The sequence below is a fragment of the Harpia harpyja genome, unplaced genomic scaffold (assembly GCF_026419915.1).
Source record: "Harpia harpyja isolate bHarHar1 unplaced genomic scaffold, bHarHar1 primary haplotype scaffold_39, whole genome shotgun sequence".
NCBI classification, from domain to species: domain Eukaryota; kingdom Metazoa; phylum Chordata; class Aves; order Accipitriformes; family Accipitridae; genus Harpia; species Harpia harpyja.
The window spans coordinates 1,061,365-1,079,724 of record NW_026293320.1 but is presented as its reverse complement, the minus strand read 5'-3'; the positions used below and the strand labels follow the sequence as shown (position 1 = coordinate 1,079,724).

The 18,360-nt window shown below is 52.0% G+C and overlaps 1 protein-coding gene across 1 annotated transcript; it reads left to right on the top strand.

The window, feature by feature from the left end:
• Nucleotides 1-13,100: 13,100 nt before the first annotated feature.
• Nucleotides 13,101-14,033, top strand: LOC128138340 (olfactory receptor 14A16-like). The gene has a single exon (XM_052779636.1). The coding sequence runs from the start codon at nt 13,101-13,103 to the stop codon at nt 14,031-14,033; it is 933 nt and encodes a 310-aa protein (XP_052635596.1).
• The last annotated feature ends 4,327 nt before the right edge of the window (nt 14,034-18,360 follow it).

The following is an 18,360-nucleotide window of genomic DNA, read 5'->3' as shown; positions in this document are numbered from 1 at the left end:
TCTGCCGGCGCCGGCGGGGTAGACCTGGCCTCCCAAGCCGGCGGCGGTGGTGCAGACCTGGCCTCCCTAGCTGGCGCCAGATGCGTATACATTGTCTTCCTAGCCGGCGCCAGCGGTATAGATCTGGCCTCCCTAGCAGGCGCCGGCGGGGTAGACCTGGCCTCCGTAGCCGGCGCCGGCGGGGTAGACCTGGCCTCCCAAGGCGGCGCTGGTGGCGTAGACCTGACCTCCCTAGCCGGCGTCGGCGGGGGAGACCTGGCCTCCGTAGCCGGTGTCGGCGGCGTAGACATTGCCTCCCTTGCCAGCGCCGGCGGGGTAGACCTGGCCTCCCAAGCCGGGGCCGGCGGCGTAGACCTGACCTCCCTAGCCGGCGTCGGCGGGGGAGACCTGGCCTCCGTAGCCGGCGCCGTCGGTGTAGACCTGGCAACCCTGCCGGCGCCGGCAGGGTAGACCTGGCCTCCCAAGCCGGCGCCGGTGGTCTAGACCTGGACTCTCTAGCTGGCGCTGGATGCGTATACACTGTCGTCCTAGCTGGTGCCGGTGGTGTAGACCTGGCCTCCCTAGCTGGCGCCGGATGCGTATACATTTTCTTCCTAGCCTGCGCCGGCGGGATAGTCCTGGCCTCTCTAGCCGGCGCCGGTGGGGTAGACCTGGCCTCCCTTGCCGCGCCAGCATGGTAGACCTGGGCTCCCAAGCCAGCGCTGGCGGGGTAGACCTGGCCTCCCTATCCGGCGCCGCCGGGGTAGACCTGGCCTCCCTAGCCGCGCCAGCGTGGTAGACCTGGCCTCCCAAGCCAGCGCTGGTGGGGTAGACCTGGCCTCCCTATCCGGCGTCGGCGGCATAGACATTGCCTCCTTAGCCGGCGCCGGTAGAGTAGACCTGGCCTCCCAAGCCGCCGCAGGCGCGGTAGACCTGGACTCCCCAGCCGGCGCTGGCGTGTTAGACCTGGCCTCCCTGCTGGCGCCGGCGGGGTAGACCTGGCCTCCCAAGCCGGCGCTGGCGGGGTAGACCTGGGATCACAAGCCTTCGCCAGCGGGGAAGACTTGATCTCCCTAACCGGCGCCGGCGGGTTAGACCTGGCCTCCCTAGCCGCGCCAGCGTGGTAGACCTGGCTTCTCAAGCCGGCGCCGGCGGGGTAGACCTGGCCTCCCTAGCCGGCGTCGGCGGCGTAGACCTGGCCTCCCTAGCCGCGCCAGCGTTTTAGACCTGGCCTCTAAGGCCGGTGCCGGTGGGGAAGTCCTGGCCTACCTGCCGGCGCCGGCGGGATAGACCTGGCCTCCCTAGCCTGCGCCAGCGGGGTAGACTTGGCCTCCTTAGCCGGCGCCGGCGGGGAAGACGTGGCCTCCCTTCTGGCACCGGCGGGGTACACCTGGCCTCCCTAGCCGGCGTCGACGGGATAGACCTGGCCTCCATAGCCGGCACCGGCGGGGTACACATTGTCTTCCTAGCCGGCTCCGGCGGGATAGACATGGGCTCCCTAGCCGGCGCCGGCGGCGCAGACCTGGCCTCCCTAGCTGCGCCAGCATGGTAGACCTGGCCTCCCAAGCGGGCGCCAGCGGGGTATACCTGGCCTCCCAAGCCAGCGCCAGCGGGGTATACCTGGCTTCCCAAGCCGGCGCCAGAGGGATAGACCTGGCTTCCCTAGCCGGCGCCAGCAAGGTAGACCTGGCTTCCCAAGCCGGCGCCAGAGGGATAGACCTGGCTTCCCTAGCCGGCGCCAGCAAGGTAGACCTGGCCTCCGTATCCGGTGCCGGCGGGGCAGACCTGGCGTACCTGCCGGCGCCGGAGGGGTAAACCTGGCTTCCCAAGCCGGCGGCAGGGTGGTAGAACTCCCATCTCTAGGCGGCGCCGGCGGGGTAGACCTGGCCTCCATAGCCAGCGACAGGGTTGTAGACATAACCTCCCTGCCAGCGCCGGTGGGATAGACCTGGCCTCCTTAGCCGACGTCGGCAGTGTAGACATTGCCTCGCTAGCCGGCGCCGGCGGGGTAGACCTGGGATCCCAAGCCTGCGCCAGCGGGGAAGACTTGGTCTCCCTAACCGGCGCCGACAGGTTAGACCTTGCCTCCCTAGCAGGCACCGGCGGGGTAAAACTGGCCTCCCTAGCCGGCGCCGGCGGGGTAGACCTGGCCTCCCTAGCCGGCACCGGTGGGGTAGACTTGGCCTCCGTAGCCGGCGCCGGCAAGGAAGACCTGGCCTCCCTAGCCGGCACCAGTGGGGTAGACCTGGCCTCCCTAGCTGGCTCCGGCAGGGTAGACCTGGCCTCTGTGCCGGCTCCGGCGGGGTAGACCTGGCCTCCCAAGCCAGCGCCAGCGGGGTATACCTGGCCTACCTAGTCGGCGTTGGCGGCGTAGACATTGCCTCGCTAGCTGGCGCCGGTGGGTAGAACTGTCCTCCCAGCCGGCGCTGGCGGGCTAGACCTGGCCTCTCAAGATGGCGCCGGCATGGAAGACCTGGCCTCCTTGCCGGCGCCGGGTGGCGTAGACCTGGCCTCCCTAGCTGCCGCCGGAGGGGTAGACTTGGACTCCCTAGCCCGCGCCGGCAGGGTAGACCTGGCCTCCCAAGCCGGCACCAGCGGGGTAGACCTGGCCTCCCAAGACGGCGCCGGCGGGATAGACCTGGCCTCCTTAGCCGACGTCGGCAGTGTAGACATTGCCGCGCTAGCCGGCGCCGGCGGGGTAGACCTGGGGTCTCAAGCCTTCTCCAGCGGGGTAGACCTGGCTTCCCAAGCCGGCGCCGGCGGCGTAGACTTGGCCTCACTAGGCGGCACGGGCGGGGTAGACCTGGTATCCTTACCTGATGCTCCAGGGTAGGCCTGGCATCCCATACCTGATCATCCGGTGTAGTATCTCTACCTACACCGGAAATCCGGTCTAGTACCGGTACCGCCCGCCGGTACTCCGGGCTAGTACCGGTAACGTCCACAGGTACTCCGGGCCAGTACCCGTACCCCACCCCCACTCCCCGCCCGGTACTCCGGGGTGGTAGCGATAACCCGCGCCGTTAATCCGGTTTACTACCGGTACGCCCACCGATAGTCCAGGGTAGTATCGGTACCCCCTGCCGGTACTCCGGGGTAGCACCGGTACCCCCACCGGTACTCCGGGGTACACTTGCTATCTGTACGGGCGATCAGAGGTAGTCCCGAACTCCCTATCTGACCCTCTATGATAGGCCGTCTATCCCTGACGTGCGGAAAACAGACTCCACAATCAGTGAGATTGTAAAGTAGGTATGTTTATACAGCGCTGGGCCGCACGGGGGGTAGTCCCACCAAAGTGGTGTGCGCCCGACTCGGCAGTTTGTCTCAAGTTTATACAGTCAAGTGTTACATATTCACAATACGCCTATACATATGCATGACCTATCCCCGCTCCATATTAAAATTAGCTCCGAGAGGTCATTTCCATAGTCTCCTCTCAACTGCGCTTGCGCAGTGCCTCTTTATGGTGGTCGTCTGGTGGTTGCAGAGATGAAGAGAGATGACTCCTCTTCGTCACCGCTAGTAACCTTTTATCTTGCGCAGGCTCAGTGATTTCTTGGTATTCACCCAATCTGCAAGACCAGTCTTAGCTGGCTCTTGGGGCCTGCTCCTGCTTCTTATCAGGAGCTGTCTTTACCTCATTGGCTGGTCCTTGGGACTAGCTCTTCTTATCAAAGACTGTCTTTGCCTCAGCTAATTTCAACAATGGAAGCGCTAAACATCATCCTTCATCCCCCCTTATTATGTCTACTGAGATTCTTTTGACTCCCCTTGTCTCAGTCCCCCCTTTTCTAGAAAATAGTAAATTCTTTTACTATATCTAATCCTAGTACTTCTAATACATTGTTTCCCTATCTAGCATCCTCTCAAAGTATTTGTTGGTCTCGAGTTTTCGTCGTAACTGATTCTTTTTCCATTCACTGTAAGAGTCTCCTGTACTCTTACAGCACAAGAAGCCACACCGAACCATTATGCAAAGGACCACAGACGAGAGAATAATGATTATTATAGTGACAAACAATTGCTTCAACCATGCCAAATTTGGCAACCAGGAGGTTAATTTTTCCCATATCTCAGTGAATTCCCATGAAGTGTCATCTTGTGACATTAAATGTAAAAGCTGGGTTTGTTTCCAAATTTGAGAGACATCTGTTTCTATTCGTCTTTTTTGGTTAACATAGGTGCAGCAGCGTTCATTAATTACAGTACACAGGCCCCCTTGTTGAGCGAAGAGCATATCTAGACCTAGTCGATTCTGGAGCACCATTTTTCCTAGGGAAGTGGTTTCTTCCTGGAGGGTCTTTATAGCATCGATTGTGGCATTATTAATAATTTCCATAGTGGCAGAAAGATTTAGCAGAGCTTTCTCTAACTCACTAACTCCCAATGATGGAATGAGCCATCGTACAAAACTGTGAAATCTAGCTGGTCTTTCCACTAGGGGATTGCTGGTGCGTTTTTGCCTTATTACTGGTTTCATATAAGTCCGTAAAAATTTTTTTGAATCATTGTCAGTCAAATTTTTAACCACAATGGTATTAGGGACTATGGTTCCGACGGCACATTGGCCAGTCCAGCCTAGAGGCAGCACTTTATATCCTGTCTGTCCACAAATCCAATACCATCCTAGTCCTACTGGAGTGGGCCATCCCCTGGGTCTAGTAGAATTATGCCCCCGGGTTCTTGCAACCCGGGTTTGATTGAAGTTCCACATGTTTGCGCTACCATATTTAATATATTCAGTACAATTGGGGTAACTCCCAACAAACACCTTGACTGATCCACATCTAGGGTCCGTGCTATTACCTCCAGAATTCTTAGTTGTATTTTTCAGATGGCATCTTTGAACACACGGAACCCTTTGGGTTTCATTCCACAATTTGCTCAGATCTGTTTGCCATTGAAGGTTCTCAGAGGGTATTTCAGTGTACATTGTGAGGGACATGTTATTAAAAGCTGCTGCTATCACCGAGGTGTTAGAAAAAACTGTAGCAATTACGGGGTAGCCCTGTCCGAGACCCTTAGGAAAATGTGAACATATCCAGCAATCAGTTTGATTCACTATTTTTGCGATACTCTCGTGGAGTTGAACAAACACGTTCCCATCCCACGCTACACTCCTTGTCCCCATAGTTGCCCATATTACCGCGTAAAAACTAAGTGTCCATCGGATTTTGTGGTGACTTTCCATGGAGTTTTGGGTGTCTTTTCACTCTGGTGTGATGAATCCAAGCGTTCCGTTCCTTGATCCTAATCGCGGTGAAGGAGGTAAGTAATACTTGAAATGGTCCTTCCCACTGCGGCTCCAGAGTTTTTTCTGTAAGAGACTTTATATGCACATAATCTCCTGGTTGTATATTATGTACAGGCCCATCCAAACCTCTCCCTCGAGTCCCTACCACATGCTTCCTAATTTTATTAAGTTGCTTACCTAATGCTACCATGTAAGAAGTCATAATTTCATCCCCCGCTTGTACAGACACCCCTCTCTGTATCCCATAGGGTTGTCCATACAGAATTTCAAAGGGGCTCAGTCCTTCTTTCGCCCTTGGTCTTGTTCGTATACGCAGAAAGGCTAAAGGGAGAGACTGAGGCCATGTCAAATTTGCTTCTTGTCCTCATTTCACAATTTGCTGTTTGATTAAGTGGTTCATTTTTTCTACTTGACCACTCGACTGGGGGTGATATGGAGTATGAAGCTGCCAATCTATACCCAAATGGCGGCTAATTTGTTGTACTATTTTTGAGACAAAATGTGGTTCTCTGTCAGAGGATATGGTTGCTGGAACCCCAAAACATGGTATTATCTCTTGCACCAATATTTTAGTTACCTCCCGAGCTTTAGCCGTTCTTGTTGGGAATGCTTCTGGCCAACCTGAAAAGGTATCAGTTAATACCAATAAATATCGATACCCCCCTTTTCTTGGAAGTTCTGTAAAATCAATTTGCCATTGTTGTCCAGGCCCGTTCCCTTTTCCAATCTGGCCCATTTCTGCCTTGGGGGTATTCTTAGGATTAGTCTGGAGGCAAAGATCACACTGTTGAGTCACCTGTCTCACCGTGGTGTATAAATTTCTAGCCACAATTTCTCTTATCAAATGATTATACAGAGCCTCTGTTCCCCAATGACTTTTCCTATGTTCCTCCCGTATCAAATGCCATAATAAGCAAGAGGGAACGATTAACTTTCCTTGTGGCGTATGAGCCCACCCCTCTTCATTATATGACCCTTCTAAATCTGTCATGAGCTTCTGATCTTCCTTGGTGTATTCTGGCTTACCTTCTAGGGAAATCTGCCTATCAGGAATTAAGGCCCCTTCTGTTTTTACCTTTGTTTTGGCCACTTGTTTTGCCTCTCTGTCCACCAGCTCATTCCCTCTTTCCAAATCTGAGCTCACTTTCTGGTGTGCCTTAAGATGCATAATTGCTACTTTCTTAGGGAGCTGGACAGCTTCCAGTAACTTCAGAATTTCTTCTGCGTGTTTGATATTTTTCCCTTGAGAACTCAATAGTTCTCTCTCCTTCCAAATTGCTCCATGTGCATGTACAACTCCAAAGGCATATTTTGAGTCTGTATAAATGTTCACAACTTTGCCCCGGGCCAATTCCAGGGCACGGGTTAGAGCAATTATTTCTGCCTTCTGTGCGGAGGTGTTCATAGGCAAAGCCCCTGATTCTATTACCTCTTGGCTGGTGGTGACGGCGTATCCCGCATGTCGATTACCATTTAGGACATAACTGCTTCCGTCTGTGAACCAAGTTTCCCCGTTTTCCATGGGGCTGTCTTTCAGGTCTGGGCGACTGGCGTATGTTGCTTCGATGGTTTCCAAACAGTCATGATGTACCGGTTCTCCTGTGTTCCCACTGAGAAAAGAAGCTGGGTTGACAATGTTAGTGACTACAATCTCCACATCATCCTGCTCTACCAATATAGCTTGATATCTCAGGAATCTTTGCGGAGAGAGCCAATGTCCACCTTTCGCTTCCAGTACTGCTGATACTGTGTGAGACACCAAATCAGTCATTTTCTGGCCCAGAGTAAACTTTCGGGCTTCCTGTATATTCAATATCACAGCCGCAACTGCCCGCAGGCATCCAGGCCAACCTTTTGCAGTCGTGTCTAACTGCTTAGAAAGGTAGGCAACTGCCTGTCGATACGGACCCAGGTTTTGTGCTAATATTCCCAGGGCAATACCCTGCTTCTCGTGGGAGTAAAGAAGAAACGGCTTACTCACATCTGGGAGTCCTAAGGCCGGGGCCGACATCAAAGCCTCTTTCGGTAGCTCAAAGGCTCGTTCGGTCTCCTTGTTCCACTCAGGGTGTTTCTGCTCAGTGGCTGTCAACGCATACAGTGGTTAAACAAGCAATCCATAATTATAGATCCACAATCGGCACCACCCCGTCATTCCAAGAAAAGTCCGTAACTCTTTTACTGTCTGAGGTCTCCGAGTTTGGCATATTGCCTCTTTACGGGCCTGTCCCAAAGTTCTCTGTCCCGCACTAATTTCATAGCCCAAATAATTCACTTTGCGTTGCATTACCTGTGCCTTTTTCTTGGATACCCGGTACCCCTGGAGTCCCAGGAAATTCAACAGACTCACTGTCCATGTCATACAATCTTCCTCTGTTTTGGTGGCGATCAGGATATCATCCACATACTGCAACAGCTTCCCCTCCTCAGACGGGGCTTCCCAGGATTCTAAGTCTTTCGCAAGCTGATTGCCAAAAATGGTAGGACTATTCTTAAATCCTTGTGGCAACACCGTCCAAGTGAGCTGGGTCTTTCGACCACTCTTGGGGTTTTCCCATTCAAATGCAAATAATTTTTGGCTGGCTTCATGGAGAGGGAGGCAAAAGAAAGCATCCTTCAAATCTAAAACAGTAAACCAAGTCATTTCAGGTGTTAATGCGGTCAACAGGGTATATGGATTCGCCACTACCGGGTAAAGATCTTCAGTTATCTTATTCACCGCCCGTAAGTCTTGGACCACCCGATATGACCCATCGGGCTTCTGAACAGGTAATATAGGGGTACGGAATTCAGACTCACACTCTTTTAATAATCCCAACTGCAAAAATTTTTCTATCACTGGCCGGATTCCTTCTCTGTCTTCCTTCTTTAGGGGATATTGTTTAATTCTTACCAGCTTTTGGCCTTCCTTGATCCTAACTTCAACAGGTGGAGCACTTTTTGCTCTTCCAGGTGCATCGGTAGCCCATACCCCCGGGTACACTTGGTTTAAGATGTCCTCGTTAATGCTTCCTTCTAGGGGGAAACGGGTTAAAGTTAGGCTCAATATTTGAATATATTGCTGATCTTTACCTCCAGAATAATTTCTCCCTTTTTGAATACAATTTTTGCTCCCAATTTTTCCAACAAGTCCCTTCCCAAAAGTGCCTTTGGGGAGTTGGGCATATATAAAAATTCATGAATGCCCCACTGTTTTCCTAATTTATATTCTAAAGGTTTACAAAAATATGCTTTTTCACTTTGGCCAGTCGCTTCTGTCCTGGTTTCAGCTGGGATAGAGTTAACTGTCTTCCTAGTAGCTGGTACAGTGCTATGTTTTGAGTTCAGAGCGAAGAATGTTGATTACACTGATGTTTTCAGTTGTTGCTCAGTAGTGTTTAGACTAATGTCAAGGATTTTTCAGCTTCTCATGCCCAGCCAGTGAGAAAGCTGGAGGGGCACAAGAAGTTGGCACAGGACACAGCCAGGGCACCTGACCCAAACTGGCCAACAGTGTATTCCATACCATGTGACGTCCCATCCAGTACAGGAACGGGGAAGTGGGGGGCAGGGATTCGCCGGTCGGGGACTGGCTGGGTGTCGGTCGGCGGGTGGTGAGCAATTGCACTGCGCATCATTTGTACATTCCAATCCTTTCATTATTGCTGTTGTCATTTTATTAGTGTTATCATTATCATTATTAGTTTCTTCTTTTCTGTTCCATTAAACCGTTCTTATCTCAACCCACGGGTTTTGCTTCTTTTCCCGATTTTCTCCCCCATCCCACTGGGTGGGGGGGAGTGAGTGAGTGGCTGCGTGGTGTTTAGTTGCTGACTGGGGTTAAACCACGACAGCTTCTTTCACCATGACATAATCATGTCCCAGGGGCATCAAAACTTGATTCAGAACCGAGTATGTTGCTCCTGTATCTACCAAAAATTCTACCTCTTGTTGTGTTTTCCCTAGCTTAATTATAACCAGTGGATCCGCTAGCGTAGATTCCCCAGGTTCCCGTCAATCTCCCTTCACATGGGCTACCGTTCCTCCTGTTTGAGCCCTCTGATCCTCCTTGTTCCTTGGGCATTCCTTTTTCCAATGACCGAATTTCTTACACAAAGCGCATTGATCCTTGCCCAGTCGCGGCAAGTCTCGTCTAGGCCCTCTTCCTCTTTCTTCCTGGATAACAGCCATTAATTTCCTTTGCCTTTGCCTATATCCTTCCTCTCTGTTACTAAATACTCCCCATGCCTCATCCAACAATATTTCTAAATTCCTACTTTCTGTAGGCCGTAATTTCTGAAGTTTGTGCCTTATATCCCTTGTAGATTGCCCCAAAAACAGGGAGACTAATTGTTGTACTCCTACCTCTGACCCAGGATCCAGCGGTGTGCTGCGGCACATTACATCCCTCAATCAATCCAGGAATTCATATGGAGACTCGGAAGGAGTCTGCTTAACTGCATATAAAGCTGACCAATTTATAGTGTTGGGGATTGCCCTCTCCATTCCTTTTGTAATCCACTCCTGATACCCATGCAATCTTTCCATATGTGCAGATCTATTAACATCCCACTTTGGGTCTTGGAGAGGGAAATATTCCTTAATGTCCCCTCCTGTAATCTTATAATGATCTTCAGCAAGGTTCCCTGCTGTTTTTAAATTCAGCTGTTTCTCTGTTTCAGTCATATATTCCAATAATAGCTGTATATCCTTCCAATCAGGGTCATGCTGTTTTACAATAAATTGGAAATGCTTAGTTACACCTATCGGATCTCTCCTCTAATCTTTTGCAACCTTTTTCCATTCCCCTAGGTCAGCAGTAGAAAAGGGTACTTTGATTAACATCGTCCCACCATCCGGCCCCACCGCCTATCGGAGAGGTGCTTGTAAAGCTGTTGAGGTAGTTTTCTTCCTAGTACGGGAAGATACAGGGCTGCTCGGGGGGGTTGGAGTTCTATCCGAGTCTGCATCCTGTTCCTGTGGTCGAGGGGGAGGCTTAAACAAATCAGTTAGATCTTGTTCTGGTGCCTGATGGATTTTATTTGTCTTTGTACATCTTTGTCCAATACTACATGCCAAACAACGCCTCAGTTTACCTCTAAACTCCTTGTTTTTTTCTCGCCTAAGTGTAAGCACCATGGGGTCCTGTGGGGGTACCATTCCACAGTCCCTTTGCCACTCCGGATGATTTCGGAGGGTGAAATCATGTCTGCATATGAAACCTCATCCCGTTTTCCTTCTCTCCTTAAAAACAGCATTAGTTGTAATAAAGTATTATAATCTATTGACCCATTAAGCGGCCACTTAGCATCACCTTCTAACTTATACAACGGCCACCACTGATTGCAGTATTTAATAAGGTTCTTTTTACTTTCCGTACCTCCGGTCCCAACAATATCTTTCCAGTGGGCAATTACACAACCCAGAGGACTCTTCCTCAATACTCCTCCTTGATTGTTTCCCATTTTAATACTCTTCCTAATAATTCTTAAGTTGGATTTTGGCTTCTCCTTTTAATAAGCTTCCATGCAAATCGTTCCTTACACTTCTTTATAGTCTTCCCCCAGTTTCCTTCCCACACGTCCCAAATTTCTGGAATTAAATTTTCCTTTACACACCAATCTCACTTTTTCGGATTCTTAGTGAACTCTTTCCCCATCATAAAAGTGTGGAATTTGGGGAAAACACTCAAGGCAGTCTGGTTTCCGTCTGCTAGATGTACAGTACCACCTTCTCCCACAAGATTTACACTTCATCAAAACCCAAGCCGGATGCTAATTACTATATAGTCCAGTTACAAGCCCATATACAAAACAGGGGATCACCCCTATTAATACGTAAAGACATTCACACATTAACAAACATACATACACCTATAAATTTCAACATATTTCCACACACCCACAAAAAATCTTTAACATAAATTTCCGAACATTCACATCATACAATCATCGCTCCAGTTGACAACCTTCCAGCAGCTGCAAAAGTAAACCAAGCGCAATTGCGAGGGGGTCCTCTTACCCCATAAACCAAGCGCAACTGCGAGGGGGTGCGCCTGCCCTTCTCCTGCCTCTTATATACCAGTCATCGACAGGTCCGTCCTGGCTCCCGATACCGGGATACAGCAGTCACCCCAGATTTGCTCGATCTACCCCCAAGATCGCTAGCGGCCGCTCTATCGATCAGCAAATCCCCCCTTGTTACCATACAGGGTACCCTCCTCCCATACGGGGACTACACTGCACGCCAGACGTCTCTGCGTGATTTACCAGCTGCCCCGGCCCGTATTTCTACAGGCTACCTTTGTAAACATAGCGTTTAGTCCGCGGCTTCAGGAGGTTGTTGTCTGCTCCCGCGTTGAGCGGCTGGCAGCGGAGGCTCCTCCGAGGAAAGTGCTCGGGGCGCGCCGAGGGGCGTCCGCTCCGCAGTCGGTCCCGCAGCTGAGCAGAGAGTCTCCTGCCTGGCTCGCCAAACTGACGTGCGGAAAACAGACTCCACAATCAGTGAGATTGTAAAGTAGGTATGTTTATTCAGCGCTGGGCCGCACGGGGGGTAGTCCCACCAAAGTCGTGCGCGCCGCACTCGGCAGTTTGTCTCAAGTTTATACAGTCAAGTGTTACATATTCACAATACGCTTATACATATGCATGACCTATCCCCGCTCCATATTAAAATTAGCTCCGAGAGGTCATTTCCATAGTCTCCTCTCAACTGCGCTTGCGCAGTGCCTCTTTATGGTGGTCGTCTGGTGGTCGCAGAGATGAAGATAGATGACTCCTCTTCGTCACCGCTAGTAACCTTTTTTCTTGCGCAGGCTCAGTGATTTCTTGGTATTCACCCAAGCCGCAAGACCAGTCTTAGCTGGCTCTTGGGGCCTGCTCCTGCTTCTTATCAGGAGCTGTCTTTACCTCATTGGCTGGTCCTTGGGACTAGCTCTTCTTATCAAAGACTGTCTTTGCCTCAGCTAATTTCAACAATGGAAGCGCTAAACATCATCCTTCATCCCCCCTTATTATGTCTACTGAGATTCTTTTGACTCCCCTTGTCTCATGAGAGCTGCCCTCCAGGGTACAGATCTGTCCCATAGCATCTTGGTGTTTCTCAATGCCCCATGGAAAAGCACAGAGACACTATGACTGAGGAAATGCTGTTGGGTTTGTGAAATGAGCCATGTGTGTCCTTGGCAAGAGGTGGTGTGCAGAGACCTTGAGAAAGGGGGAAACACTTTCTGTTGGACAGTGGGTGTCTCTGCTCTCAGTAGTGCCTGGAGTCTTTTCAGGTTAACATGGGGGTGTGATTACCCTCCATCTCAGAAAGGTGCAAGCTCAGGGTAGTGGGGACACGACAGAGTGACAGACCATCTCCGCTCTCTCTGCACTAAGCCACAGGCAATCGTCTTCCCTCGCAGGACACACTTTGTTTTCTCTGAGTGGAGCAGAAATGATGAGGGTTTCTGAAATCCAAGAGAATCACTAGGTGAGATGGGGAGAGCTCTAACCTCCCCCCTCTCTCCTAAACACTCTTTTGATTGTGTTTTCTTATCCCTGGGAGTGCAGATGCTGACAAGGACTTTTACATTAGGAGCAGTTTCCTCTGACCAATTCAAACACCAGGACTGACCCCCTGACTGACACCATTCCCAGAAACCCACTGCTACAGAGCAGGGCTGACTCCTTGGCAGCCAATAGGCAGAGGTCCTGATCCTCACGGCACACTCAGCCAGCAACAACTAGAGCTCCATCCACAGAGCTGAACAGAGATCTCGCTGAAATGGAAAAAATGCGGTGAACGTGTATTATGAGAAATGGCTTTGATTTTGCTCAGAGAATAATGCCCTAATTTGTCACTGCCCTTACCTCCTTCAGTGCTCCACATCCAGAGACAGCAGATGTCCAACAGCAGCTCCATCTCCGAGTTCCTCCTCCTGGCATTTGCCAACATTCGGGAGCTGCAGCTCTTGCACTTCTGGCTCTTCCTGGGCATCTACCTGGCTGCCCTCCTGGCCAACGGTCTCATCATCACCGCGGTAGCCTGTGACCACCGCCTCCACACCCCCATGTACTTCTTCCTCCTCAACCTCTCCCTCCTCGACCTGGGCACCATCTCCACCACTGTCCCCAAATCCATGGCCAACTCCCTCTGGGACACCAGGGCCATCTCCTACCCAGGATGTGCTGCCCAGGTCTTTCTGTTATTCTTTTTGATCTCAGCAGAGTATTTTCTTCTCACTGTCATGGCCTATGACCGCTACGTTGCCATCTGCAAACCCCTGCACTACGGGACCCTCCTGGGCAGCAGAGCTTGTGTCCACATGGCAGCAGCTGCCTGGGGCAGTGGGTTTCTCAACACTGTGCTGCACACTGCCAATACATTTTCACTACCCCTCTGCCAAGGCAATGCTGTGGACCAGTTCTTCTGTGAAATCCCCCAGATCCTCAAGCTCTCCTGCTCAGATGCCTACCTCAGGGAAGTTGGGGTACTCGTGGTTAGTGCCTGTTTAGTGTTTGGATGTTTTGTTTTCATTGTGCTGTCCTATGGGCAGATCTTCAGGGCTGTGCTGAGGATACCCTCCGAGCAGGGACGGCACAAAGCCTTTTCCACATGCCTCCCTCACCTGGCTGTGGTGGTCTTGTTTGTAAGCACTGGCCTTTTTGCCTACCTGAAGCCCCCCTCCATCTCCTCCCCATCCCTGGACCTGGTGGTGGCAGTTCTGTACTCAGTGGTGCCTCCAGCCATGAACCCCCTCATCTACAGCATGAGAAACCATGAGATGAAGGATGCCCTGACAAAACTAATGACTGGATACTTTCAGAAGCAATAAAGTTCCTGTTGTCTTCTGCATAGTACTCATATCTCATTACAGACCCAACCTGTCTTTTGCTGATCTTTTTATGGTGATTTTGGGTATGGTTTATTCCTTCTATTTCACTTTGCTTTACTTACCTGAGTGTTTTCCACAAACACATGTCTTTATTCCTCCAGTTTCTAACTCACAGTCTATGCAGCTTTTCTGTGCCCTGGAGGCTGTGTAAATGAGGAGCTGTACCCTCTGTGTATTTAACCAAAATAAAGGGCCCTGCAGTGACTTGTTCTTCTGAGATCCTTCCTCCAAGACCTTCTCTGCAGCTGCAGGGAGCAGTGCCTGTGTGCAGAGGGGAAGAAGAAAAGAGTCCCGGCACAGCAGCACTGCCAGGGAGCACCAGCGCTTGGTCTTTCCCGAGCTGCTCTCTTCCCACTTCCATGCTTTCCTTCTGAACCCTTTGGTTGGTGGAAGGCCTGAGTGCTCTTCAAGCTTGGTTAGAGTCCTGCTGTGTGGCAGGCCTCTGGTCACAGGCAAGGACAGGCAAAGGGCACTGGTGTGACAGAGCTGGCCTCCATAGCAGCATTTCCATCATACAAGGGATCTCCTCAGGCCCTTGTGTCACAGATGCCCCTCAGCCCTGGGGCTCACCCCTCTCCACCCCCGAGGAGCTGCTGTGCCCTTCAGAGGGTCTGGGGCTGTGGGATGAGTGCCCAGAGCTCTGCCGCACCCTGTGGTGGGCACTGCTGTGGGGCCAGCCCAGACTGGGCTGTGCTGGGGAGAGGGCAGGGGAGGTGGAGAGAGGTCAAGGGAAGTGGCGAGACTTTATGGGGAGCTGGTCTGTGCTGGAAAGTGCCCAGGAGAGAAAAAACATCAGTGTAGAGCTTGTAGTCTGTGGGCATGCAGGGCAAGGACTCACACCGGGGTTTTGTCATTCAGAGCCAGGGCTTGTGGCAAGCATTCAAGACATGCAGGTGTAGGGGAGAGGAGGAGTCTGGTCTGTGCCCTTGGTGGTGTGGACAGATGCGAAGGTGGCTCAGGGCCTTTGTCACCCTCAGCATCTCTCATTGGCCATTTCCAGCACTTGAAGGTCACCCCAGGTTTACAGGTGAGTTTTGCTGTGAGGCCACCTCCATGTTCCTGGTGGTCCAAAGGCTGGTTTTGGGGAACAGACAGCCCTGCTGAGCTTCTCTTCTTCCCCAGACCTTGGCAGAGCAGAGCTGTCTGCAAAACCCCATGTAGGACAAGGCTGCGGCAGGGCATGGGTCGGGTGCTGGGGAAGCTGCAAAAGTAGGAGGGTCATGGTGGAACTGTGATCTGAAGGCTGCCATTGGGATCACAATGGGGGGAAGGTCCCCGCCCCTGACTCTCCCCTTTCCCATACTGTGCCTGCACAGTGGGGCCGTTGGACTGTGTATGGTCAGTGGGGCTGGGCCAGCACAAGGACAGGCGCCATGAAGCAGCTGCCAGGAGGTAGGCTCACATTACTCCTTTGATCCAAATTCTTCTACTCATCCCAACGCCAAGAGGAGCATGGGGGACAGTGAAGAGGGGGTTAACAGTCAGTATAGAAGAATTCTGCCGCTCCTTCCTCCTCACACTTCTCCCCTGTTCCAGCTTGGGTCTCCTCCATGGGATCCCACAATATTTGTGGTCAAGGCTATGTGGTGTTCATTTTTTTCTGCCCTACCTTTCTCCTTTATAATCGCAGAATCACAGACATGTTGTGATTGGAAGGGACCTCTGGAGATCATCCAGTTCAACCCCCTCAGCTGAGGAAGGCTCAGCTACAGTATGTTGCTCAGCACCTTATCTAGGTGGGTATGGAGTACCCCCATGGATGGGGACTCCACAACCTGTCCGGGCAGCCTGTTCCAGTGTTTCACCATCCACAGCGTCAAATGATGTTTTCTTGGGTTCAGATAGAATTTTATACACATTAATAAGATCCCCCTCAGGCTTTTCTTCTCCAGGCTGAACAGTCCCACATCTCTCAGCCTTTCCTCCTAGGGAAGATGCTCCAGTCCCTTCAACCAGCTTTGTGGCCCTTTGCTGCACTTGCTTGAGTAGGTCAACAACTTTCTTGCACCGGGCAGCGCAGAGCTTGACACAGCACTCCAGCTGTGGCCTCAGCAGCGCTGAGTAGAGGGGAAGGATCACCTCCCTCCCTCTGCCAGCAATGCTTCTCCTAATGCAGCCCAGGAGGCTGTTGGCCTTTGCCATGAGGGGGTATCGCTCGTTCATGCTCAGCTGCTTGTCCTCTGGGACCTCAAGGTCCTTCTCTGTGGAGCTGCAGCCTAGCTGATAGACCCCCAGCATGGCGTCCACAGTGGGGTTGGATGACAGGCTGTCCTCCCCCAGGGACTTGTCCTTCTTGAAGATGAGCTTCACCTCTGGCACAGGTCCCACAGTGCTGCAGAGTCACCTGGGACAGCAAACCCCTCTCCTGCCATGGCTGCACAGCCCAGGCCTCTTTCTCTCTGGGGTCAGGGACTGCAGCTTTTGTTCTTGGTGGGAACCTCATTCATCATGATGTTGCCACCTGCCATCTACTCCAGCATGCCTCTGCTGAGAAGCTCCTATTACTTGGTAGAGGCTTTCCTTGTTACGAGTCTGCCCTTGGCCTTCGAGCCACATCTGAGGTGCTGCAGTCCTAATGGGCATCAAAGACCACCGCCTGCGGCGCAGACAGCGGGAACCCTGTGTGCCATGACAGAGCTGTGAAATGAGTGGCATAAGCTGAGGTGAGGAAGGACACCTCCCACGGGTTATTTGGTGAATGGAGACACAACATGCTTAGGAGAGAATGACACAGAAGGTGAGAAGTGGGGGATGCCTTGTGTGATGTCAGGGCAGCTCAGATATGTGTGGACATTTTCTATTGGACAGGCAACTGATGAGGTGGGAGCTTCTGTGTGGGTCAGCTTCTGACTAGGCCATCCAGTCTGATGCTCACCTGGACCTGGAACTCCCAGAAGAGGAAGAGCTGGTCAGAGATGTGAGGACTGGTGTCAGCCTTGGCCATAGTGACCATGAAACTGGGGTGTCCCAGATCCCCAGGGATGGGAAGAAGGAGAGTAGCAGAGAGCAGACCCTGCATATCAGGGAATGAGAATTTGGCCTATTGAGGGCACTGGCAGGTGGGGTCTAAGATGGCAGTGTCAAGGCCCTGAGCAGCATCACCTGGGGCCTCCACCCACACCTCTGTCCATGGGCCCAGGAGACAACTGAAGCCTAGGCCTGAGTTTCAGCCCCAGCTTGATCTATGCTGTAGGGCTACTGGTCTCCAGACACAGCCATAGACACAGCCTTGCCTGTCCATGGACCTTGTTGATTTGGACTTGCAGGCTCACTTCCCAGCTTGATTCTTTATGGGATGCACAATGGAAGGACTCTGTGGCCCTCCAAGTGCCAGACCCCAGCTGAGTCATGGAGGCCTAGGGCCTTTCTGCTCCCTTTCTTCCTGTCATCCCTTGGTCAGGTTTTGGGAGGAGAGGAAGGAAAAGCAGGGGTGGTTTGAGCAGAGCCATCACATGTGAAATGATCTAAAAGCTATGCCAGTTCAAAACTGTTATCTTCTGCTGCTATCTCAGAGACCTTAAATCTTCAGCAGGACCTGGCAGCTCTGAGTTCCTTCCATCTCCCTCTCTTGTAGCAATTAAGCTGATAGGACCCCAGTCACAGGCTTTCTTTCAATTCTGTTTGCAGCCTAAAGCACCCCATTGGTCTGCAGATATGCCAGGAAACTTGCATAAGGAACCCACTCCTGAGGACAAGGAGGTGGATGTTCCCAGGAATCTCAGGAGGCGTGGCATACCCATAGCTGTGCTCAGGGAGCTGGTCAAATGCCTTGTCTCCATTTCTGTTATGGTGGCCTAGACGCCTCGTTCATGTGTCAACTCTCTCTGTGGCTGCTGACATTTACGGAGCAACCTGGTCTGACCTCAGAGCTGGCCCTGCTTGCAGCTGGGCATTGGACTACAGACCACCTGAGCTCCCTTCCACCCTGAATTGTCTGATCAGCGTATGATGTAGAGACCCTCGCCTTCAACTTCATCTCTTCTTGTACAGCGTGTGGCAAGGCACAGGCTCCCGGAAGGGCTGGTGGGTAAGAGACTGTTGGGGAGTCTCTAGTCCAGCCTCCAGGCTGGCTGTGACTTTGAGGAGCAAGGAAGAGCTCCAAAGGTGGAGATCACAACAGCAATCCTCCTAGTCCATTTTATTTTTCCTAAGGCTCAGCCTAAAGCTCCCAAGAGGCAAGTTGTGGCTGTTGACTGTCATAACATTGGTCACTGCAGAAGAGAGCTTGGCTCCACCATCTCTCCAGGTAGCTGTAGGGTCTTCTTAG

What these genes read in the sequence shown, in the direction of transcription:
- LOC128138340 (XM_052779636.1), top strand. Translation starts at nt 13,101, where the DNA reads ATGTCCAACAGCAGCTCCATCTCCGAGTTCCTCCTCCTGGCATTTGCC.